Here is a 22,502-nt window from a genome sequence, read left to right on the forward strand (position 1 = left end):
GAGGCGCAGGTGGGGCTTCAGGGTGTGGGACCTCCCCGGGGCGCTCCTGTTCCCCCGGGTGCGGTTCTCGCCCTCTTCACCTGGACTCCACCCCTTCTAAACACGACGACCCAGAAGCTCTCAAAGCCAGTCATCCACTAAAGACACCCTGCCCCTGCCGTCCTCTTTCCCGCTGCTCCTGGCTCCACAGCTGCCCAAACCCCTGCTGTCACTCCCTCTGCCGCTCCTCCAGCAGGTTGCCCACTCTGGGAGCACCAATTACTCCCACCTCCCTCCTATCCCTGAACCCACAGGGCTGGGGATGTCCTTGTTCTCCTCTGTCCTCGTCCTCCTCTGTCCTCTGTCTCACCCAGACTGGGGCCTTTTGGGGACATGACTGGAACCTTCTAACCTTCTAGCATTTCTGTTATGGATTTTTCTTTCTTTTATTCTTTTTTTTTTGAGACGGAGTCTTGCTCTGTCACCCAGACTGGAGTGCAGTGATGCAATCTCGGCTCACTGCAACCTCTGCCTCCCGGGTTCAAGTAATTCTCCTGCCTCAGCCTCCTGAGTAGCTGGCGCCCGCTACCAGGCCTGGCTAATTTTTGTATTTTTTAGTAAAGACAGGGTTTCACCATGTTGGACAGGCTGGTCTCGAACTCCTGACCTCAAGTGATCCACCCGCCTCGGCCTCCCAAAGTGCTGGGATTACAGGCATAAGCCACCGTGCCCAGCCCCCAATTTTTCTTTTTTTTTAAGAGACGGGGTCTCACTCTGTCGCCCAGGCAGGAGCGCAGTGGCACAATCACAGCTCACTGCATTCTCGAACTCCCGGATTCAAGCAACCTCCCGCCTCATCCTCCCAAGTAGCTGCGATTACAGGCGTGTACCACCATGCCCGGCTAATTTTTTTTTTTTTTTGAGACTGAGTTTAGCTCTTGTTGCCCAGGCTGGAGTGCAATGGCACAATCTTGGCTCACCACAACCTCCGCCTCCCGGGTCCAAGTGATTCTCCTGCCTCAGCCTCCTGAGTAGCTGGGATTACAGGCATGTGCCACCGTGCCTGGCCTTTTTTTGTTGTATTTTTTTTTAGTACAGATGGAGTTTTATCATGTTGGCCAGGCTGATAGCTCTAACTCCTGACCTCAGGTGACCCACTCGTCTTGGTTTCCCGAAGTGCTGGGATTACAGGCATGAGCCACCACACCCAGCCATCCTGTAGGATTTTTTAGGGGTGAGGGACTTGAGGTGAGTGCTCTGGGCCGGGTCCCAGGCACATTTCTAGAGTGCACTGGGGACAGTTTCCATCTGGGACGGGCTGGACACCACCCCACTACCTGTACGTGGATATGGCAGGGGCACAGCTGAGACCACATTGGCAGTGCCTGACCTCCAGGAAAGATTTGGATCCCCACGCTGGCCACAGACCCCAGATGCATACTGCATGGTTGGAAACTTCAGAGTTCTCTTCCCTCTGGGATGTTCCAGATTCCCCTACTATACACAAGCCACTTCCATTAACCCAGAACACATCACCCAAGATCTAGGCTGTGGAGGACTTTATTCATTAGACCCAGAGAGCCATGAGTGCCTCCCACGAAGTCCCCACTGCAGGGATCCAGGGTCCTAGATGCCGGGCCAATGCGTGTACCGTGAGCTGTCCCAGGGGTCTGCTGGTCCCAAGAGCGCCTCTGTGTTCTTCAGACAGCTCCGGGTATGGTGACCTCGCCAGGTGGCTTGAACCATCTTCGCTGCCATTTGCTGCTGCCTCATCTGCCGGCGGATCTTAAAGCCCCTCCAGGCGGACTGGATGGCTGTGGCCGCTTTGTCCTGGCGATGCGGCTGCCTGGGACTCGGGGCAGCCTGCTGGTAGGCGGAGGACAAAGACACTGCCCCGGGGCCCCCAGCGCCCCGGCCCATGCCCTGCACCACGCGGGTGGGCTGGGTGCGTCCACAGGTATGACAGGTGCGAGGGCTGGAGCCCACTAGCATCACCACACTGGGCGGGCTCCCGATCCTGGAGCTCAGGGAGTGGCAGACGCCGCAAGCATGTGCCTGGCAGGACTGGAAGCAGCGATGGTCAGATACTGTCCTGGCTCTGCCATCCTGGAACCAGCTTCGGTCAGACATGACCTCGGCCCGGCCGCCCAGCTCCACCCACGTGACGGAGTGGAGCATCTGCCAGTGCCGGGCTTGGTCCCGGCGGGTGCTGTAGCCGCGCCAGGCAGCCTGGATGATTGTGGTGGCTCTGCAGAGGTGTGCCAGGTTCCGCCGCACACGGTAGCCACGCCAAGTAGCTTGGATGACCGTGGCCCCCCGGTGCCACACCCGGATCCTGCGACGCGCCAGGTAGCCACGGACGCCTGCCTGGATAGTGATCACTGCAAGGATGCGGATCTCCTCTGCAGCCTGCATGGACATCATCGGCTCCCCGGACCACCTGGGATGCACCACCGCCTTGTTGCGCCGGGTGTCCCAGGGCGCAGCACCCCTGGCTGGCTCCCACACGCGGTTCCACGATTGGCCACTAGCCACACCAGTGTCCGTGGGGCCCTGGAGTATAGTGGAGTTCAGGGATGCCTTGTGATTAACGGCAGGATTCTGGGGGCTACAGGAGTCCTGCAATCCCCACGGTGACTCCTGGTTAAAAAGGGGCGGCAGGGAATCACTCGGGGAAGACTCGTAGCCTAGAGACACCCTCCGAACTCCCGGGGCCCCGGGAGGAATGGCCAAGGAGTGTGTCATCTCCCCAGTGCGGATGACGGGCCTTACCTCTGCAGAGGGCCTATGGGTGGAGTTTGCACCACCTCGGGCTGAGGCCTGGGATGGTTGTCTTTGCACATACTGGAAGGGCCTAACCCTGGCCACAGAACTTTCTAGCAGTTCTGGAACAATCCTACCATGCACGGATCTGTAGGAATTTTTAGGGCCCATGGAGTCCCAGCGGCTGCTCTGAGCCAGGTTTACAGACACTGTTTTCTGGAGTGGATTGGGGACAGCTTCTGTCTGGAAGGGACTGGACGATGCCCTTCTAGCCGAGGATGGATGTGGTGGAACATGTGAGACCATGCTGGCAGTCCCTGACCTCTGAGGAAGACTAGGATTCCCCATCCTGCCCACAGACACTGAAAGCCATCTGAAATCCTCAGTACTGCCACGGGCCAGCTGGGGTGATCCTGAGACTACATTAGAAGCCACTGTACCCTGAGAGTGATTTTGGGGTATGACGTGAATGACAGACCCCTGTTGATAAACTGAGGGGGTCTTAGTGGCTAAACCCGGGGCCTGGAAAGGGACAGGGACCATGCCACTAGCATGGCTGGGAGCCACCTCCCTGAACAATGGTGTTTGGCCTTGGGGAAGAGACCCTTTCTCAGACAGGGACCTATGATCACGGCCCCCATCAGGTCCCAGAGGACTGGGGTACATCCACGGGGTTGCGCCAATGACCCTGGCTTTGCTGGTTAGGTCATTGGATCCACTTGATACTGACACTTGGGACACAGCCTCATCCAATTCTCCTAGCTCGGCTTGGTCCCCTGTGGCCCCAGATGGCATTATCCCAGCATCTTGGCTCAATTGTAAGGGTCTTGATAGAACCGTGGGCACTCGGTGTAGACTCCTCACTGTGCCACTAGCTGCCGGGGCTGAGGAGTGACCTGGAGCCAGGCTGGTGGTGTGGGGCATCTGCAAGGGGGCTATAGGCCTCTCCCCAGCCAGGGCTTTGAGGAAAGGAGAGGCAGTGATGTCAATCACCATGGACCCCTTGGAGCAGCTCTGAGCCACACTAGAGGCCCCTATCATTGGCACAGAACCAAGGGGGACAACTGGGCTCACCCCACTCACTACCGAACCTGGGAGCAAGTTTGGAGCAGCTAAGCTATCGGAGGGTCTTACAGATAGACTCGGCTTCTTTCTGTCTGCCATCAGACTGGGAGCCACCCAACTGGACTCAGAGCCTGCGGGAAGGCTCTGACCCATGCCTCGGATGGCGGACCCCGGGGGAAGGCTGGAGGTTATGCCACCAGGCAGAGCGCCTGGGACTGCACCCGTGCTCATCTTACTGGCTATAAAATCCCCTGCCGCACCACAACCAGCTCTGCTCTTCAGAGAGTCCTGCGGAATCACATCTCTCTGCTGGTAACTGGGTGGGACCATGGGTGCCTCAGAAGGGTGCCAGCGGTCTATGTTTTTTGGAATAACCACACTGATCTGGGAGCTGCTGGGGCCAACGCTGTTCAGGGAAAGATTAGACTGAGTCATGGCCAGTCTGTTGGGCGCTGAAGCCAGAGAGGGGCTGGGGGCCATCCCTGTGGTTCCAGAGGGATGTGTCAAAGGGCCACCTGCCTCTAAGACCTGGGATGCAAGGGAAGCCACACCATTGGCCACCTGACATTGACTTTGGCCCATGCCAGTTGCTATGGTTCTCCGGGGGAGACTCCCAGCTAAGCCAGGAGACGTGGTCCCCTGAGACCCACTGAGGAACATAGCACCAGCCAAGGGCTCCTGGGGATGGCTTGTAGCCACACCCCTGAACAGAGGCGTGATTCGCTGGCCTACACAACAGGCCTCCTCATCAGCATGAGAGAAATGTGGTGTTGAAACACTAACCACAGAGGGTGGACACACATGCCTTCCACCAACCCTGGGTGGATGATGGAACCCAAAGGACACGTCGTTGAACTTGAAGTCCGGGGGGCTGGATACCATCTCACTAACCATCAGAGGTTCTTCACATAGGTTCACCCCAGTACCCAGGGAAGGCTGGTTCGGACCCTGGTCCATACTTCCAGCCACAGAGGGATATGGTACACCCGGGCTAACTGAAACAAACGCTGATGGGTGACACAGACACGGGGCTACTGAGTCCACCCTTGAACACTGCAGATTTGAATCCAGCCTAGAGCCCCAGCATGGCTTATTGAGGCCATGACATGTACCACTGACCACAGATGGCTGGGATCGGCTTGGGGCCAACCTAGTGTCCGGAGGTGACTGAGCCAGGCTTAGGGCTTCCGTGTGGGCCATAGATGGTGGGAATAGGCTGGGGGCTATGGCTGGCTCGGCTAGGCTGGAGGCTAGGGTACAGGATGAATATGTCTTGCCTGGGCTGGAGACCACAGATGGTTGGGCTTGCCTTGCGGATACTGCAGTGGTCTGAGATGGGTGGGCTAGGCTGGGGCCCATCCCACTGGCCAAATATGGATGAGCTAGGCTTGGAGACAACCCATGGGGTCCTGATGGGTGGGCTAGGCTTGGAGACACACCAATGGCTTGAGATGGCTGGGCTGGGCTTAAGGACACCACACAGGTCATAGGTCGGTGGGCTAGCCTTGAAGACATCCCTGTGGCTTGAGACGGCTGGGCTAGGCTTGGGGATATACCACAGGCCATAGGTTGATGAGCTGGTCTTAAGGGCATTGCAGTGGCTTGAGATAGCTGGGCAAGACTTGGGGACACCTCACTGGGCATAGATCGATGAACTTGGCTTGGGGACACTCTACAGGTCATAGATGCATGAGCTCGGCTAGGGGACATCCTGCTGGTTATAGATGCGTGAGGTTGGCTTGGGGACACCCTGGAGACCATTGGTGGGTAATCTTGTCTAGGGGACATCCCACTGGCTTGAGATGGCTGGGCTAGGCTTCAGGAAATGCTACTGGCCACAGATTGATAGGCTACACTTGGGGACACCCCAGTGGCCTGAGATGGCCAGGTCAAGCTTGGGGATTCCCCAGTGGCCTGAGGAGGCTGGACCAGGCTTGGAGACTCCCGAATGGCCATAGATGGGTGAGCTAGGCTTGGGGACACTCCAATGGTATGAAATGGCATGGCTAGGCTTGGGGACACTCCAATGGTCTGAGATGACATGGCTAGGCTTGGGGACACTCTGATGGTCAGAGATGGCTGGGTCAGGCTTGGAGACTCCCCAGTGGGCTGAGATGGGTAGGCTGGGCTTGGGGACATCTCGGTGGGCTGAGATGGGTAGGCTGAGCTTGGGGACTCACCAGTGACCACAGATGGGTCGCCTGGGCTTGGGGACACCTCAGTGGGCTGATATGGGTAGCCTGGGCTTGGGGACACCTCAGTGGCCATAGATAGGTAGCCTGAGCTTGGGGACACCTCAGTGGGCTGAGATGAGTAGTCTGGGCTTGGGGACATCTCAGTGGCCATAGATAGGTAGCCTGAGCTTGGGGACACCTCAGTGGGCTGATATGGGTAGCCTGGGCTTCGGGACACCTCAGTGGGCTGATATGGGTAGCCTGGGCTTGGGGACACCTCAGTGGCCATAGATAGGTAGCCTGAGCTTGGGGACACCTCAGTGGGCTGAGATGAGTAGTCTGGGCTTGGGGACATCTCAGTGGCCATAGATAGGTAGCCTGAGCTTGGGGACACCTCAGTGGGCTGATATGGGTAGCCTGGGCTTGGGGACACCTCAGTGGCCATAGATAGGTAGCCTGAGCTTGGGGACACCTCAGTGGGCTGATATGGGTAGCCTGGGCTTGGGGACACCTCAGTGGCCATAGATAGGTAGCCTGGGCTTGGGGACATCTCAGTGGCCATAGATAGGTAGCCTGAGCTTGGGGACACCTCAGTGGGCTGATATGGGTAGCCTGGGCTTGGGGACACCTCAGTGGGCTGATATGGGTAGCCTGGGCTTGGGGACAACTCAGTGGCCATAGATATGTAGCCTGAACTTGGGGACACCTCAGTGGGCTGAGATGAGTAGTCTGGGCTTGGGGACACCTCAGTAGCCATAGATAGGTAGCCTGAGCTTGGGGACACCTCAGTGGGCTGATATGGGTAGCCTGGGCTTGGGGACACCTCAGTGGCCATAGATAGGTAGCCTGAGCTTGGGGACACCTCAGTGGGCTGATATGGGTAGCCTGGGCTTGGGGATATCTCAGTGGGCTGATATGTGTAGGTTGGGTTTGGGGACACCTCAGTGGCCACAGATGGGTATCCTGGGCTTGGGGACATCTCAATGGCCATAGATATGTAGCCTGGGTTTGGGGGCACCTCAGTGGGCTGATATGAGTAGGCTGCGCTTGGGGACACCTCAGTGAGCTGATATGGGTGGGCTGAGCTTAGGGATACCTCAGTGGGCTGAAATGGCTGGGCCAGGGTTGGGTACTCTCCAATGGCCTGAGATGGGTAGGTTGGACTTGGGGACACCTCAGTGGGCTGAAATGGCTGGGCCAGGGTTGGGTACTCCCCAACAGCCTGAGATGGGTAGTCTGGACTTGGAGACAGCCCAAAGGCTTGAGATGGCTGGGCCAGGTTTGAGGTTACCCCAGGGGCTTGAGATGGCTGGGCTAGGCTTGAAGGCTCCCCACTGTCCATAGATGGCTGGGCTAAGTTTTGGGACCCCCAGTTAGCCATTGATTGGTGACCTTGGTCTGAGGCCACTCCAAAGGTCCTTGATGGGTGTCCTCGGCTTGGGGACCTCCTAGTCACCACAGATGGCTGTGCTGGTCTTGGTATCACTCTATTAGGCACAGAGGAGTGTGGTAGCCTTGGGGTCACCCAATTACCCATAGATGGGCAGGTTAGCCTTGGGGACACCTTACTGGATGCTATATGCTGGGATAGGCTTGGGGCCAGCCTATTGAGCCCTGATGCCTGGCCTAGGTTTGGGGCTACCCTACTGGCCAGTGTAGCCTGGGACACAATTGGGGCCAAGCTCTTAGCCACAGATGGTGGCTTATATGCAGTGGAGACCACAGTACCTAAAGATAGAGTCCTCCTCAGCTCTGTCTTGACGGTTGCCTGGGACACCTCAATCAGATTCACAGAGCTCTTGCCTAAGGAGAACTTGTGGATCTCAGCCTCTGAGCCCCATTGAACATGCAAGGCCAAGCAGTTAGACACTGAGCTGTGTTGGAAAATGGGCACTTTCTCCGAGGCTGGAGTGGGCCGGTAGGGGAAGTGTAGGCTCATGTACCTATAGCCAGTTTCAGTCTCTTGCGTATCCTTAAACCTCTGGAGTGTCCTCATGGACTCCGGAGGAAAAAGGGACTTCACCGCAAGGTCCCCTTCTAAATTGCCTTCCCATGACTCATCTATCTTGTTGACAGCAGGCAGGCTGGCCACAGACATAGTGGAAAGGCTGAGGGAACTAGAGCTTTGCAGAGAGCTTTCGGAATTGTTCTCCTGCCTGTAGGTCACAAAGCCCTGGGAGAAGCTCCTGGCCAGGTCACTGTCTCGATCCTGTGGCAAACCACCTACTGGCTCACCGAGGATGGACGGCTGGTGGTCTGTTGCTAGCTTCTGGGGGCAGAGCAGGGCAGACACAGAACCCTGTGTTCGATTCCTCCCCCGTCCACAGACAGATGTCTTGGGACGAACTTGAGCCAACGCACTGCTGGGGGAAGCTTGAAACAGACCATGAGTCTTGGATGCCTGAGTTTTGGTCACCATGGTGACCTGCAAGGGACTTGGGGCCCCCTTGTCTATCACCTCCCTAGTACCCAGGGAGGCCTGTTTGTGATTTGGGGGCTGATACCTCCTCCCCAGGCTCTCCTTGGAAGCCCTGGATGCCTGCTGCTGGCCTCTGGCCACTAAGGGTTGGTAGAGAACAGGATGTACCCCTGAGGACTGACACCAAGGCGGGGCCCCACAGGCTGGGTAAGGCTGGTGAACATGGGCAGCCCTCCCACCACCCACGCTGCAAGGAAGCCTACCCGAGGCCACCCTGCCCTCCCCGGTCGATGGATGAGAGACCACCCTGCTGACCACATGTGGCCTGTGGCAGCTCGGGGCCGTGCCATAGGTCACGGAGGGCTGGTTCATGCTTGGGCCCACACAGTTGGCAATGAGAGGCTGCCACAGACTCAGGGGTGGCTGCACGTGGGACAGCTTGAGCAAACTGGGGCCCTCCCCACTCCCCTCGGGGTTAAAATCTGATGCCAATGCGCCAGGCTCTAGGGTCGGGCGTGCTTTTTCCTTCCGGAACTTGGGGCTCAAATCCAGGTTTGAGGAGAAGTCCCTGCTGGACTCCATCTCCCGGGACAGCATGGGATACAGGCCAGTGATCAGGGGGCCCTGGTGAATGCTGGTGATGACGCTGCCCATCACGGAGGCTCCCACAGTGACCACAGATAAGCAGGGTGACTCCCACAAGATGGCCCCATCCCCCATCTCCTCCAAGGGCCCGGCAGGTTGGCCCATGGTGAAGCAACCCCAGATCCCAACCTGGGAATCCCTGACCTTGCTGGTCTGTGGTCTCACAGGGCCCAGGGAGGGCCCCCATGCGGCCGATGGACTCCTCCTGCAGGCCACCTCTGCCGGGGCCGGCGTCTTAGTCACCCCGCTTCCTGTTGATTTCAAGGTGGCCTTGGGGAGGATGGTTCCAGTCCTCAGGGCCACCCGACACCAAGACTGGCTTAGGAGAGCACCCAGCTCACCCTGACACAGGGCCTGGCTCAGAGCCGCCCACTCCTCCTCTGTCAAAGCCTTGCTAAGCACCTCGGCCAATTTACCCTGCGTGACCTTGGTGAGTTCCGCCCGCAGCTCGCCCCGAGACAGGGCTCGGGACAGGGTCAGGCGCAGCTCACTCCAGGACAGCGCCTTCACCAGCGCCATGCTCAGCATGCTCTGGGGCAGGGCTTTGGTGACAGTGGCACCCAGGACCTCCTTGGACAGGGCCTGGTTCAGAGCTGCCCAGACTTCTCCCTGGGAGAGGGCTTTGGCCAACAGAGTGCAGAGATCCTCCTGGGATGCCAGCACACCAGCTACTTCAGCACACAAGGAGGCCAGCAGGGAGCCTACCGTGTCCTCCTGGCAGGGCACCGCCTGGCCGGGCATTGATGGCTGGGCATGTGTGGCTCTGCTGTCTCCCCAGGACTCAACATTGCATGTGGAATGTCCGGTGGGTGCCATCAGTGGCACCAGCATACCCTGGACCTCACAGACTGCCGGGCATGGTCCCCCCTGAGTGGTCTTCCCCGGCACGTGTCTGTGGGGCTGTGGCTGGGTCCGTCTGTCCTCTGGCTTGGCCCAGGGTGGGGTGCTGAGGCCACCGAGGTGCTGGCAGGCGTGGTTGGACACCTTGGACCCTGTTAGGAGCACCTGGGAGTGGGTGTTGCTGCTGAGATCAGCAGCCTGGTGCACTGGGATGAGGCCCTTGGTTATGTCTGTGATCGGCTGTCCCCGGGACTGCGTCTTGTTCAGACAAGTGGCTAGAGGCGCTTGGGATTGGACCTTCATGGCACCTGTGGCCAGATGTGCCTGGGAATGCATCTTGCTCAGACAGGTGACCAGATGGGCCAGGGATGGGGTCTTGGTCAGCTCAGTGGGCAAATGTCCCTGAGATGAGGCCTTGGTCAGCGGGGCGGCCAGTGGTCTCTGGGACAGGCAGGGTGGATGTCTCTGGGATGAGGCCTTGGTCAGTGGGGCAGCCGGCTGTCCCCGGGGCATGGTGACAGCCGTGTCCACGGGCACATACATGTGAGGTGGCTTGTCCCCTTCCTCAGCAACTTTTGTCCAGGATGGAGCCCCAGCCATTTCCACTGCCACACTGGTCTTAAATGCCATGTCTTTTTTCACCTGTTTCTGGGGGCCAGTCTTGATTTTTTCGGCTTCCAAAGGAAGCTTAGCTGGAGCCCTGGGGACCCCAGTTCCCGGATGTGGTTGGGCCAGGCACCTGATCTTCCCCTCAGCCAAATAGGAGGCAGATGAGGCTTTCACCACCTCTGCAGCCTGCTTCACATTCACGGTGGCCTTGGCCTTGGATGGGTTCTCATGGATGGAGCCTGGGGTATCGGGAGTTCCGGCTGCTACCGCCGCTTGGGGTGGAGCCTTGACATTTGCCGCTGTTGGAGAGGCCAGACACAGAGTCTTGAGGATGGTGGCCACTGAGCGTAACTGGGCTGGGGTCTTGGTTATCATGGCTGCCAGGCGAGTTTGGGGTGAGGGCTTGGTCACCCCAACTGGGCTCATCTGGGATGAAGTCTTGGACATTGTGGCTGCCAGACATGTTTGCAATGGGTTTCTGGCTGGGGTGGCGACCGGGTGCGTATGGGAGGGGGTCTTTGCCATCGCAGGCCCTGGGCATACCTGGGGCAGGCTCTTCACGATGGAGGCCAGAAGGGAAACCTGAGGTTGGTTCTTTGCCGTAATGGTCACAGGGCATGTCTGCCTTGGGGTGCCAGTTCTGGAGGCTGTGGGGTGCACCTGGATCTTGGTCATTGTGGGCATGGGGTATGTGTGAGGTGCAGTTTTGGTCACTGTGGGCCCCGGATACATCTGGGCTGGGGTCTTGGTTACTGTTACTTTGGGAACTGGGCTAGTCTTGGGTGGGGTGGTGGTCGTCGTGGACGCTGGATATGTCTGTGGCAGGGTCACGGAGACCACTGGGTATGTCTGGAGTAAAGTCTTGGTGATCATGGGCCCTGGACATATCTGGAAGGGGGCTTTGGCTTTGGGGGTCTCTGCTTTCACAGGGCCCTGGGTTTGGGCTCTGGATGGTCCTGTAACTGCCTGGTCATACCTTCTGGACAATGGTGTCTCCAGAGCCCCGGCTTTGTTGGTCTGGGCAGTTACACGTTTGGTCTTCACTGAGTCACCCTCTATGTGGACGAGGCAGGTGCTTCTGATGGTTCTGGTCAGCAGGCATGGCTGGCATTTTGCATCCAGACTCACTGGGCAGGGAAATCTGATGGTGACCGTCTGGTGTGGCAGGAAGGCCAGCCCCCGGACTCCGGCAGCATGAGGAACCTGCACGCACGGCTCTGGGGTACCCTGAGCTGCTGGGGGCTGTAGGAGGGGCGACAACTGGGGTCTGCAGAGGACCAGATTGTCACAGGAAGGGAACTGGGTCTCCTTGTTCACCATGATGGGCGGGGACAGAAGGCGGTTCTCTTCCGGATGCTGGAAGCGCACCTGCTGTGGGGCGTGATAAGGAATGTCCCCCTCCTCCGCCCTCATTTTCTTTACCAACGGCTTGCTGGAGTGAAGGATGTGTCTCTTGTTGAAGCGCTGCCAGGCCTCCTGGATGGCCTTGGCCGCCATCATCTGGGAAATCAGCTTCTGCCGGAGCCAATAGCCCCTCCAGTTGGCTTGGATGAGCGTGGCTGCGCGGGCGTGCATCATGTCCATCTCGTCTACCAGGATGTTCTTGAAGGCCTGGCTCTCGACCACAGCCCGGAGGCGTGGGATGCGGCGGGACGCCGTCTTGGCTTCGGCAGCCTGTTGCGGAAGATGCTCCTTGGACTTGAGGCCCTCGTGCTGGGGCTGTGGAGGCGCTTTCTCCATTTTGTCCGGGAGACTAGGGGTGGGCGGGGGCTGAAGGATGCACTGCCCACTGGGTGACAACTGGCTTGTGAACTGTAGCTGGGCGGCCGGCTGCATTGCCTTGATTACCGGACAGGTCAGCTCTGCCTGTGGGGGCGGCAGGGGGTGGTCAGAGTGTAGCAGGTCCTGCAGACAAGAGGTCTCCTGGCTGGGGTGGACACTGGCCCCCCAGACCCAGATCTTCTTGCTCCTGGCACCTTGCGATCTTCCGCCTCCCTTTTTCCATCCGTCCCTCTCCCAAGTGGCCTTTGCCAACCTTATATCCACCTCTCATCATCCTACGGCCACTTCATCTTGGCACACAGTGCATGACACCTGAATGCATGACCGCTTACCTGCTTTTCTTTTTTCTTTTCTTTTTTTTTTTTTTTTTGGAGGCAGAGTTTCGCTCTTGTTGCCCAGGCTGGAGTACAATGCTGTGATCTTGGCTCACCACAACCTCCGCCTCCTGGGTTCAAGCGATTCTCCTGCCTCAGCCTCCCAAGTAGCTGGGATTACAGGTGCACGCCACCATGCCTGGCTACTTTTCTGTATTTTTAGAAGAGATGGGGTTTCACCATGTTGGCCAGGCTGGTCTCGAACTCCTGACCTCAGGTGATCCACCTGCCTCAGCCTCCCAAAGTGCTGGGATTACAGGTGTGAGCCACCGTGCCCGGCCTGCTTTTCAAACTTTATCTTGGATGTACCCCGGGTTTAGCACTGATCACAATGTTTTGGAAATTTCCTGTTTGCCTGTGTGTGTGTGTGTGTGTGTGTGTGTGTGTGTGTGTTTGAAAAAGAGAGAGAGAGAAGTGTGGTGGGGGAGATTATTTGCCTCTCCCCATTGACTGTGAATCCTAGAAGACAGAGTCATTTCTGTGTCCCCATCTCAGTCACAGGGCTTGGTTCCAAGCTGTGAATGGGTAGGTATCGGGTGGGTGGGCATCTTGACTGATAAATGGTGAGTGGATTGGAAGTTGGATGGACAGAACGATACAGGACTAGATACTGAATGGATGAATCAGTCGATGAGTGAATGGTAGATGGGTTGGAAAGACAGATGAAGGTTTGGATGAATAGGTAAATAAAGTGTTAAAGGCAAATTGGCCAGGTGCGGTGGCTCACGTCTGTCATTCCAGCACTTTGGGAGGCCAAGGTGGGCAGACTGCTTGGGGTCAGGAGTTCGAGGCCAGCCGGGCCAACATGGTGAAACCCATCTCTACTAAAAATACAGAAAAGTAGGCCGGGCACAGTGGTTCATGCCTGTAATCCCAGCATTTTGGGAGGCTGAGATGAGCGGATCACAAGGTCAGGAGTTCGAGACCAGCCTGGCTAACATGGTGAAACCCCATCTCTACTAAAAATACAAAAATTAGCTCGGCATGGTGGCACATGCCTGTAATCCCAGCTACTCAGGAGGCTGAGGCAGGAGAATTGTTTGAACCTGGTAGGCAGAGGTTGCAGTAAGCCGAGATCATGCCACCTCACTCCAGCCTGGGTGACAGAGCAAGACTCTGTCTCAAAAAAAAAAAAAAGAGCCAGGTATGGTGGCATGTGCCTGTAGTCCCAGCTAGTCGGGAGGCTGAGGCAGGAGAATTGCTTGAACCCGGGAGGAGGAGGTTGCAGTGAGCCAAGATCGCGCCATCACACTCCAGCCTGGGCAACAAAAGTGAAACTCCGTGTCAAATAAAAGGAAAGAAGGAAGGAAGGAAGGAAGGAAGGAAGGGAGGGAGGGAGGGAGGGAGGGAGGAAGGGAAATTAAAGAGAGCTGGAGAGACTGGTGAAGAGATAACCCAACAAGAGGTAGACTGATGGGTGGATGGGTGGGTGGGTGGATTTAGGGGATGGATAGGTAAATGGCATATGGAAGGATGGAAAGAAGGAAGAAAAAGTGGTGACTGTGGCTTTCAGAAGTAACTAGGATGCAGAGAGAGCTGGGACACTGTCAAGCCACCCTGATGCATAGCCTGGAGCACAGCACACTTGGTTTGGCAGAAGCCCCTCTCTTCAGGTTGGACTAGCCAGACCCCTTGCCCATAGACCAACTTCTTACCTTGAAGGGTCATAGATTTGGAGGAGTAGCAGGAGAAGAAGGTGCAATCTCAGAAGCCAGCCTGCAAGAGGAGGCAGCCTTCAGCCTTTCATCCATGCAATATGCAGCAACACTGCCGTGGGCTGGCTCAAGACCAACACAAAAAGAAATGTTAAAAGCAAAAATGCTAAATTCTAAAATTTCTAAATTCTAAAAACGCTAAATTCTAGAAAAGAAAAGAAATGTGCAAAGATGAGGAAATTTATTCCAGTGTTATTTTGTAGCTAGAAATCAAACAAAACAACTGGAAATAACCAAAACAGTGATTAGTAGAGGTTCTGCTACAAATGAATACAGAAGTATGTTCAGGGATGTTTAACACTGCATTGCTTAGCAGAGGAAAAACTGGAAGAAACCAAAATTATCAATGAAGACAGGCTTAAATTAATCATACAAGGGCATGATATCCAGGCATCAGAAATGGTGTCCAGGCTGAGCACAGTGGTTCTTGCCTGCAATCCCAGCACTTTGGGAGGCCAAGATGGGAGGATCACTTGAGGACAGGAGTTTGACACCAGCCTGGGAAACTAAGCAAGAACTGTCTCTTTAAAAAAAAAAAAAAAAAAAAAAAAAAAAAAATTGGCCGGGCGCAGCTCATGCCTGTAATTCCAGCACTCCGGGAGGCTGAGGAGGGTGGATCACCTGAAGTCAGGAGTTCCAGACCAGCCTGGCCAACATGGTAAAACCCCGTCTCTACTAAAAATACAAGAAATTAGTCAGGCATAGTGGTCGACACCTGTAATTCCAGCTACTCAGGAGGCTGAGGCAGGAGAATATCTTGAACCCGGGAGGCAGAGATTTCAGTGAGCCGAGATCGTGCCATTGTACTCCATCTGGGGCAACAAGAGCAAAACTCTGTCTCAAAAAAAAAAAAAAAAAAAAAAACTGGCCGGGCACAGTGGCTCATGTCTGTAACCCCAGCAATTTGGAAGGCCAAGGTGGGTAGGTCACTTGAGGCCAGGAGTTCCAGACCAGCCTGGGCAACATGGTAAAAGCCGTCTCTACTAAAAATATAAAAATTAGCCAAGCATGGTGACATGCACCTGTAGTCCCAGCTACTCGGGAGGCTGAGACAGGAAGATCATTTGAGGCCAGGAGGTTGAGACTGCGGTAAGCTATGATGGCACCACTGCAATCAAGCCTGAGCGACAGAATGAGACCCTATCTCTTTTTTGTTTTTAAAACAGAGTCCCACCCTTTTGCCCAGGCTGGAGTGCAGTGTCACAATCTCGGCTCACTGCAACCTCTGCTTCCCGGGTTCAAGAGATTCTTGTGCCTCACCCTCCCAAGTAGCTGGGATGACAAGTGCAAGCCACGGTGCCTGGCTGAGACCCTGTCTCAAAAAAAAAAAAAAAAAAAAAAAAAAGATTGTGATTAAAGAGTAAGTATAAGATAAAAGGAAGCCTGGGAGGCCGGGCATGGTGGCTCACATCTGTCATCCCAGCACTTTGGGAGGCCAAGGCAGGTGGATCACAAGGTCAGGAGTTCGAGAACAGCCTGGCCAACATGGTGAAACCCCATCTCTACTAAAAATACAAAAATTAGCCAGGCACGGTGGCACGCACCTGTAATCCCAGCTACTTCGGAGGCTGAAGGAGGAGAATCACTTGAACCCAGGAGATGGAGATTGCAGTGAGCCGAGATCATGCAACTGCACTCCAGCCTGGGCGACAGAGTGAGACTCTGTCTCACAAAAAAAAAAACAACAAAAACCAGGTGCGGTGGCTCACGCCTGTAATCCCAGTACTTTGGGAGGCCGAGGTGGGTGGGTCACGTGAGGTCAGGAGTTCAAGACCAGCCTGGCCAACATGGTGAAACTCTCTGCTAAAAATACAAAAATTAGCCAGGCATGACGGTAGGTGCCTGTAATCCCAGCTACTTAGGAGGCTGAAGCGGGAGAATCTCTTGAACCCGGTAGGCGAAGGTTGCAGTGAGCTGAGATCATACCATTGCACACCAGCCTGGGTGACTGAGCGAAACTCAGTCTCAAAAAAAAAAAAAAAGATAAAATGAAACTCTATGTGGTGCTTTAGGGCTGAGGGAGTATCCCCAAAAAAGAGGCAAATTTGGAGAACATTCAGACTTCCTTGCAGAAAGTATGATCCCGCCTAACAAGTTAACGGAGATAATTGCTGGATCGGCCAAGCCAGAGCTGGTCTGGAGTTGCAGAACAAGCAAAAGGCCCACCCTCCAGGGTGCAGATGTGGGAACAGGTTATCAACAGTTGGTGCTGTGGATGTGCACTGGAAACATAAGTGTTGTTGGGGCAGGAGGCCTTCAATGTGTATGGGCCACCGTGGGGGCTCTGTTCTTTTATTATTTTATTTATTTATGATTTTTGAGACAGAGTCTCACTCTGTCACCCAGGCTGGAGTGCAGTGGCACGCACCATCTTGGCTCACTGCAATCTCCGCCTCCGGGGTTCAAGCGATTCTCCTGCCTCAGCCTCCCGAGTAGCTGGGATTACAGGCATGAACCACCACACCCAGCTAATTTTGTTTTGTTTTGTTTTTGGAGGGATGGAGTTTCACCATGTTGGCCAGGCTGGTCTCAAACTCCTGATCTCAGGTGATTCACCTGCCTCGGCCCCCAAAGTGCTGCCACCGCGCCTGGCCTTTTTTTTTTTTTTTTTTCTTTTGAGTTTCGTTCTTGTCGCCAAGGCTGGAGTGCAGTGGCGCGATCTCCTTTACTGCAACCTCCTCCTCTTGGGTTCAAGCGATTCTCCTGCCTTGGCCTCCTGAGTAGCTGGGATTACAGGCACCCGCCACCACACCTAGCTAATTTTTGTATTTTTAGTACAGATGGGGTTTCATCATATTGGTCAGGCTGGTCTCAAATTCCTGACCTCAGGTGATCCACCCACCTTGGCCTCCCAAAGCGCTGGGATTACAGGCATGAGCCACCGCGCCCGGCCTTAGGGGCTCTGTTTTTTGTGTGTGTTGAGAGGGCTGCAGAAAGGTTTTCACCAGATCAAGACTGCAAAGTCACAGGACCACGTTCTGGACCCAGGGCTCGGGCAGGCTTCACCTGGTGTCTTCACACCTCTATCCCTAATGCCTCACCAGCGCCCTCTATTGAGAATTCTTAGCATTGTGCTCACTTTTTTTTTTTTTTTTTTTTTTGAGACGGAGTCTCGCTCTGTCTCCCAGGCTGGAGTGCTCTGGCACGATCTCGGCTCACTGCAAGCTCCACCTCCCGGGTTCACGCCATTCTCCTGCCTCAGCCTCCTGAGTAGCTGGGACTACAGGCGTCTGCCACCACGCCCAGTTAATATTTTGTATTTTTAGTAGAGACGGGGTTTCACCGTGTTAGCCAGGATGGTCTCGATCTCCTGACCTCATGATTCACCCACCTTGGCCTCCCAAAGTGCTGGGATTACAGGCGTGAGCCACCGCGTCCGGCCAAGCATTGTGCTCACTTTAAAGGAGACATAACGAAAGAAATTCCTTTGTTTATCACATATTGAAAGGGTCCATTCGGAGACAAGAGGCAATGCATGGATAATTGACACACATATATTTATTATTTTTATTTTTTTGAGACGGACGGAATCTTGCTCTGTTGCCCAGGCTGAAGTGCAGTGGCACGATCTCGGCTCACTGCAACCTCCACCTCCCGGATCAAAGTGATTCTCCTGTCTCAGCCTCTCGAGTAGCTGGGATTACAGGCACTTGCCACCACACTTGGCTAACTTTTGTATTTTTAGTAGAGATGGGGTTTCACCATGTTGGCCAGACTGGTCTCGAACCCCTGACCTCAAGTGATCCGCCCGCCTCGGCCTCCCAAAGTGCTGGGATTACAGGCATGAGTCACCATGCCTGGCCTAATTATTATTATTATTTTTGAGACGGAGTTTTGCTTTTGTTACCCAGGCTGGAGTGTAATGGCACCATCTTGGCTCACTGCAACCTCTGCCTCTGGGTTCAAGCGATTCTCCTGCCTTAGCCTCCCAAGTAGCTAGGATTACAGGCATGCGCCACCACACCTGACTAATTTTGTATTTTTAGTAGAAACGGGGTTTCTCCATGTTGGTCAGGCTGGTCTTGAACTCCTGACCACAGGTAATCTGCCTGCCTCAGCTTCCCAAAGTGCTGGAATTACAGGCATGAGCCACCTCACCCGGCCTAATTTTTGAATTTTTAGTAGAGATGGGGTTTGACCATATTGGTCAGGCTGGTCTCGAACTCCTGACGCAGAAGAATCACTTGAACCCAGGAGACAGCAGCTTTGGGAGCTGAATGGGCCCATTCCAGGGGCTGAGGTTTCATCAACCAAACGGTGCAGCTCTTTAGAGGAACTCAACCAGAAGGGGTGAGAAACAGGATTGTGGGGGATGAGAAGAACGAACAGGGGCCCCCTGGACAGAGAAGCCGAGCGACTGGCTCGGTAATTTTGAGTAAACCCCTCTGAGCCTCAATTTCCCTATCTGTCACAAGACGTAAGATCACCATCCTCAGGTTGCCAAAGAGACACAACAGGCTCGGCTGGGTGCAGTGGCTCCTGCCCGTAATCCAAGCACTTTGGGGGACCAAGGTGGGAGGATCGCTGGAGCCCAAGAGTTTGAAAACAGCCTGGGTAACATGTCTCTATTTATTTAAAATAATAATAATAAAGAGACATAACAGGCTCTCCAGGATGTCCCCCATCACAGGTGAACAAATCCACCATCAAGGCTTTAGAGGTCCCTCGAGCCCCTGCTCTGAGGGGCCAAGGAGCTGACCCATCATTTGCAGTCACCCAGAAGGGCTCTAAAGGCACTGGGGGCCAGAGGAGAATGACAGGGTCCCCCACGAACCCTCGCAAACAAGCCCTCCACCAGCCCCACTCACCCGCCCCCGAAGCCACCAGCCCCACTCACCCGCCCCCAAAGCCACCAGCCCCACTCACCTGCCCCTGAAGCTGAACCCAGCAGTCTGAACGACCAGTCTTGGAGCCCTGGTGCCGCAGCAGCTTTGTGACTCAAAGCCGAGTTCTGGCCAATCCCTGGCAGCTCTTAGGGGGCGGGGATTCTAGAGGGCACAGCCAGAGGTTGGGGAACAGGATGCAGGGCAGGGCAGGGCAGAGCCAAAGGTCATGGTGGTTGCTACCTACACCGGCTCATCCTGAGTACAAAGGGTTCTCAGCACAGAGGGAATCCCAAATCTCCCTCTCCATGTACCTAGAGGCAGCTTCAGTCTTTCATCCCATGGGCATTTTCTGAGCACCTACTATATGCTGGAATTTGCCCCAGGTCTGGGGATACAAACAACTGAAAGAATTTGGGGGTGTAAAATGGCTAGATGGGAAGAAACCAAAAAGGGGGTACAACGGGCCAGTCAGGGTTCTCATCGACATCTTGGGTCTGGCTCTGAAACTGCGGGCTCCTTGGGGTGGGGCCGGACTTGACATCTCTTGGGATCCCCACTGGGCCCGGCAAAAGTGGGTACTGACCCTGAGCCACAGCACTGTAACGGGAAGTCAGGCCGTTGTCCTGGGTCACCTCCTGGGGCTGGGCTGGGGCCCAGCATGAGTCACCGCTGGCTGGGCCGAGGCTGACACGCACCTTGGACTCAGTGCAGCTGGCTCCAGCCAAAGCCAGCCTGGCCCAGAAGCCTCCGCCTGGGGAGCCGCTGGGGGTTGCCGGGACAAGAACCAGCAGGGGTGCCTGGCCTCCCTCTGCAGAGATCACCCCCTCCAAAACCTTCTCTATACTGTGGGTGTGACTTTAGACAAAATCAGGGACATGGCATATGGCAGTTGGATGGGGTTTAAATCCTTTGTCTGTTTTTTGAGATTGAGTCTCGCTCTGCTGCCCAGGGTGGAGTGCAGTGGTACGATCTCGGCTCACTGCAACCTCCACCTCCCCGGGTTCAAGCAATTCTTGTGCCTCAGCCTCCTGAGTAGCTGGGACTACAGGTGCACGCTATGGCGCCCAGCTGATTTATGTAGTTTTAGTAGAGATAGGATTTCACCATGTTGGCCAAGCTGGTCTCAAACTCCTGACCTCAAGTGATCCGCCTGCTGCGGCCTCCCAAAGTGCTGGGATTACAGGCGTGAGCCACTGCGCCCAGCTCATCCTTTGGATGTTACATCAGAACAGGTCCCTTCAGTGCTGTCAACGAGCTAAACACAAACTGGGAGTTTTCAGGGCAATTGGAGGCTGTAGGAGCCCAGTAAGGTGCTGGCCTAGCCTGAGGGTTACTGGGGACAGGCTTCCGAAGACTGTGCAGCTGAGGCTGGGAGGTGGCGCTCAGCTGGATGACTGGGGGAAGAGTAGCTGGTACAGAACTACAGCTGCAGCCGTGCAAAGACCCTGAGGCCAGGAAGGGAGGATATTGGGAATTTGGGTAGAGAGGCTCCTGAAAGGAAACACTGGCCAGCCCAGGGACTGGTGCAGTCAGGACATTTTCCAAAAAGTTTTCAAGTAAGGAGTCAGATCTGTGATTTAGAAAAAACCCTTCACATCACAGCTCATGCGTGCTTGACTCCCCCATCAGACTGGAGGGCTGGCCTCCTGGGAGTATGCAACAACTAGGTGTCAATAAAGGCTGAGGAGGCTGGGCGCGATGGCTCACACCTATAATCCCAGCACTTTGGGAGGCCAAGGCGGGCAGACCGCTTGAGCCCAGGAGTTCGAGACCAGCCTGACCAATATGGCAAAACCCCGTCTCTACTAATAATACAAAAATTAGCCAGGCATGATGGCAAATGCCTGTAATCCCAGCTACTTTGGTGGCTGAGGCAGGAGAGTCGCTTGAACCCAGGAGGTGGAGGCTACAGTGAGCTGGGATTGCACCACTGCACTCTAGCCTGAATGAGAGTGAGACCCTGATTCAAAAAAAAAAAAAAAAAGAAAAAGATAGAGGCCAAGTACAGTGGCTCAATACCTATAGTCCCAGCATTTTGGGAGACCGAGGTTGGAGGATCACTTGAGCACAGGAGTTCAAAACCAGCCTGGGCAACAAAGATCCCATCTCTACAAACAAATTATTTAAAAATTAGTAGGGCGGCTGGGCGCGGTGGCTCACACCTGTAATCCCAGCACTTTGGGAGGCTGAGGCTGGCTGATCATGAGGTCAGGAGATCGAGATCATCCTGGCTAACACGGTGAAAGCCCATCTCTACTAAAAATACAAAAAAATTAGCCAGGCATGGTGGCGGGCGCCTGTAGTCCCAGCTACTCAGGAGGCTGAGGCAGGAGAATGGCGTGAACCTAGGAGGCGGAGCTTGCAATGAGCCAAGATGGAGCCACTGCACTCCAGCCTGGGGGACAGAGCAAGACTCCGTCTCAAAGAAAACATAAAAATAAAAATAAAAAAATAAAAATTAGTAGGGCATGGTGGCGTGCACCTGTGGCCCCAGCTACTTGGGAGGCTGAGGTGACGCAGGAGGATCAGTTGAGCCTGGGAGGTCAAGGCTGCAGTGAGCTGTGGTCTCGCCACTGCACTCTGACCGAGGCAAGAGCGAGACCTCATTTTGTAAAGAAAAAAAAAAAAAAACTTGTGGGGCCCAGTGGCTCACGCCTGTAATCCCAGCACTTTGGGAAGCTAAGGTGGGTGGATCACCTGAGGTCAGGAGTTCGAGACCAGCCTGGGCAACATGGTGAAACCCTGTCTCTACTAAAAATACAAAAAAAAAAATTTAGCCGGGCAGGGTGGCTCACGCCTGTAATCCCAGCACTTTGGGAGGCTGAAGTGGGTGGATCACGAGGTCAGGAGATCGAGACCATCCTGGCTAACACGGTGAAACCCCATCTCTACTAAAAATACAAAAAAATTAGCCGGGCGTAGTGGCGGGCGCCTGTAGTCCCAGCTACTCAGGAGGCTGAGGCAGGAGAATGGCGTGAACGCAGGAGGCAGAGCTTGCATTGAGCTGAGATCGCGCCACTGCACTCCAGCCTGGGCGACAGAGCGAGACTCCGTCTCAAAAAAAAAAAATTTAGCTGGGCATGGTGGCAGGTACCTGTAATCCAGCTAATCGAGAGGCTGAGGCAAGTGAATCGCTTGAACCTGGGAGGTGGAGGTTGCGGTAAGCCAAGATCAGGCCATTGCACTCCAGCCTGGGCGACAGAGGAAGACTCAGTCTCAACACAAAAAAAAAAGAAAGAAAAGGTATTTCCTCCACCTCTCTGCAGGGCTCCTCAGAGGCCTCTTGCCTTAGACCACTTGGGGGCAGGCAG

At 55.2% G+C, this 22,502-nt stretch overlaps 1 protein-coding gene across 1 annotated transcript; it reads right to left on the reverse strand.

Annotated features, from left to right (window-relative positions):
• Positions 1-1,522: 1,522 nt before the first annotated feature.
• Positions 1,523-20,299, reverse strand: IQCN (IQ motif containing N). Its single transcript, XM_054464251.2, is given in 5 exon segments — positions 1,523-2,532; positions 9,190-12,252; positions 12,254-12,360; positions 14,306-14,427; positions 19,232-20,299. Coding segments are annotated over 4 exon segments (4,110 nt in total). The 5' UTR covers positions 14,319-14,427; positions 19,232-20,299; the 3' UTR covers positions 1,523-1,605.
• Positions 20,300-22,502: the final 2,203 nt, after the last annotated feature.

The sequence above is a fragment of the Pongo pygmaeus genome, chromosome 20 (assembly GCF_028885625.2).
Source record: "Pongo pygmaeus isolate AG05252 chromosome 20, NHGRI_mPonPyg2-v2.0_pri, whole genome shotgun sequence".
In the NCBI taxonomy this organism is placed as follows: Eukaryota; Metazoa; Chordata; class Mammalia; order Primates; family Hominidae; genus Pongo; species Pongo pygmaeus.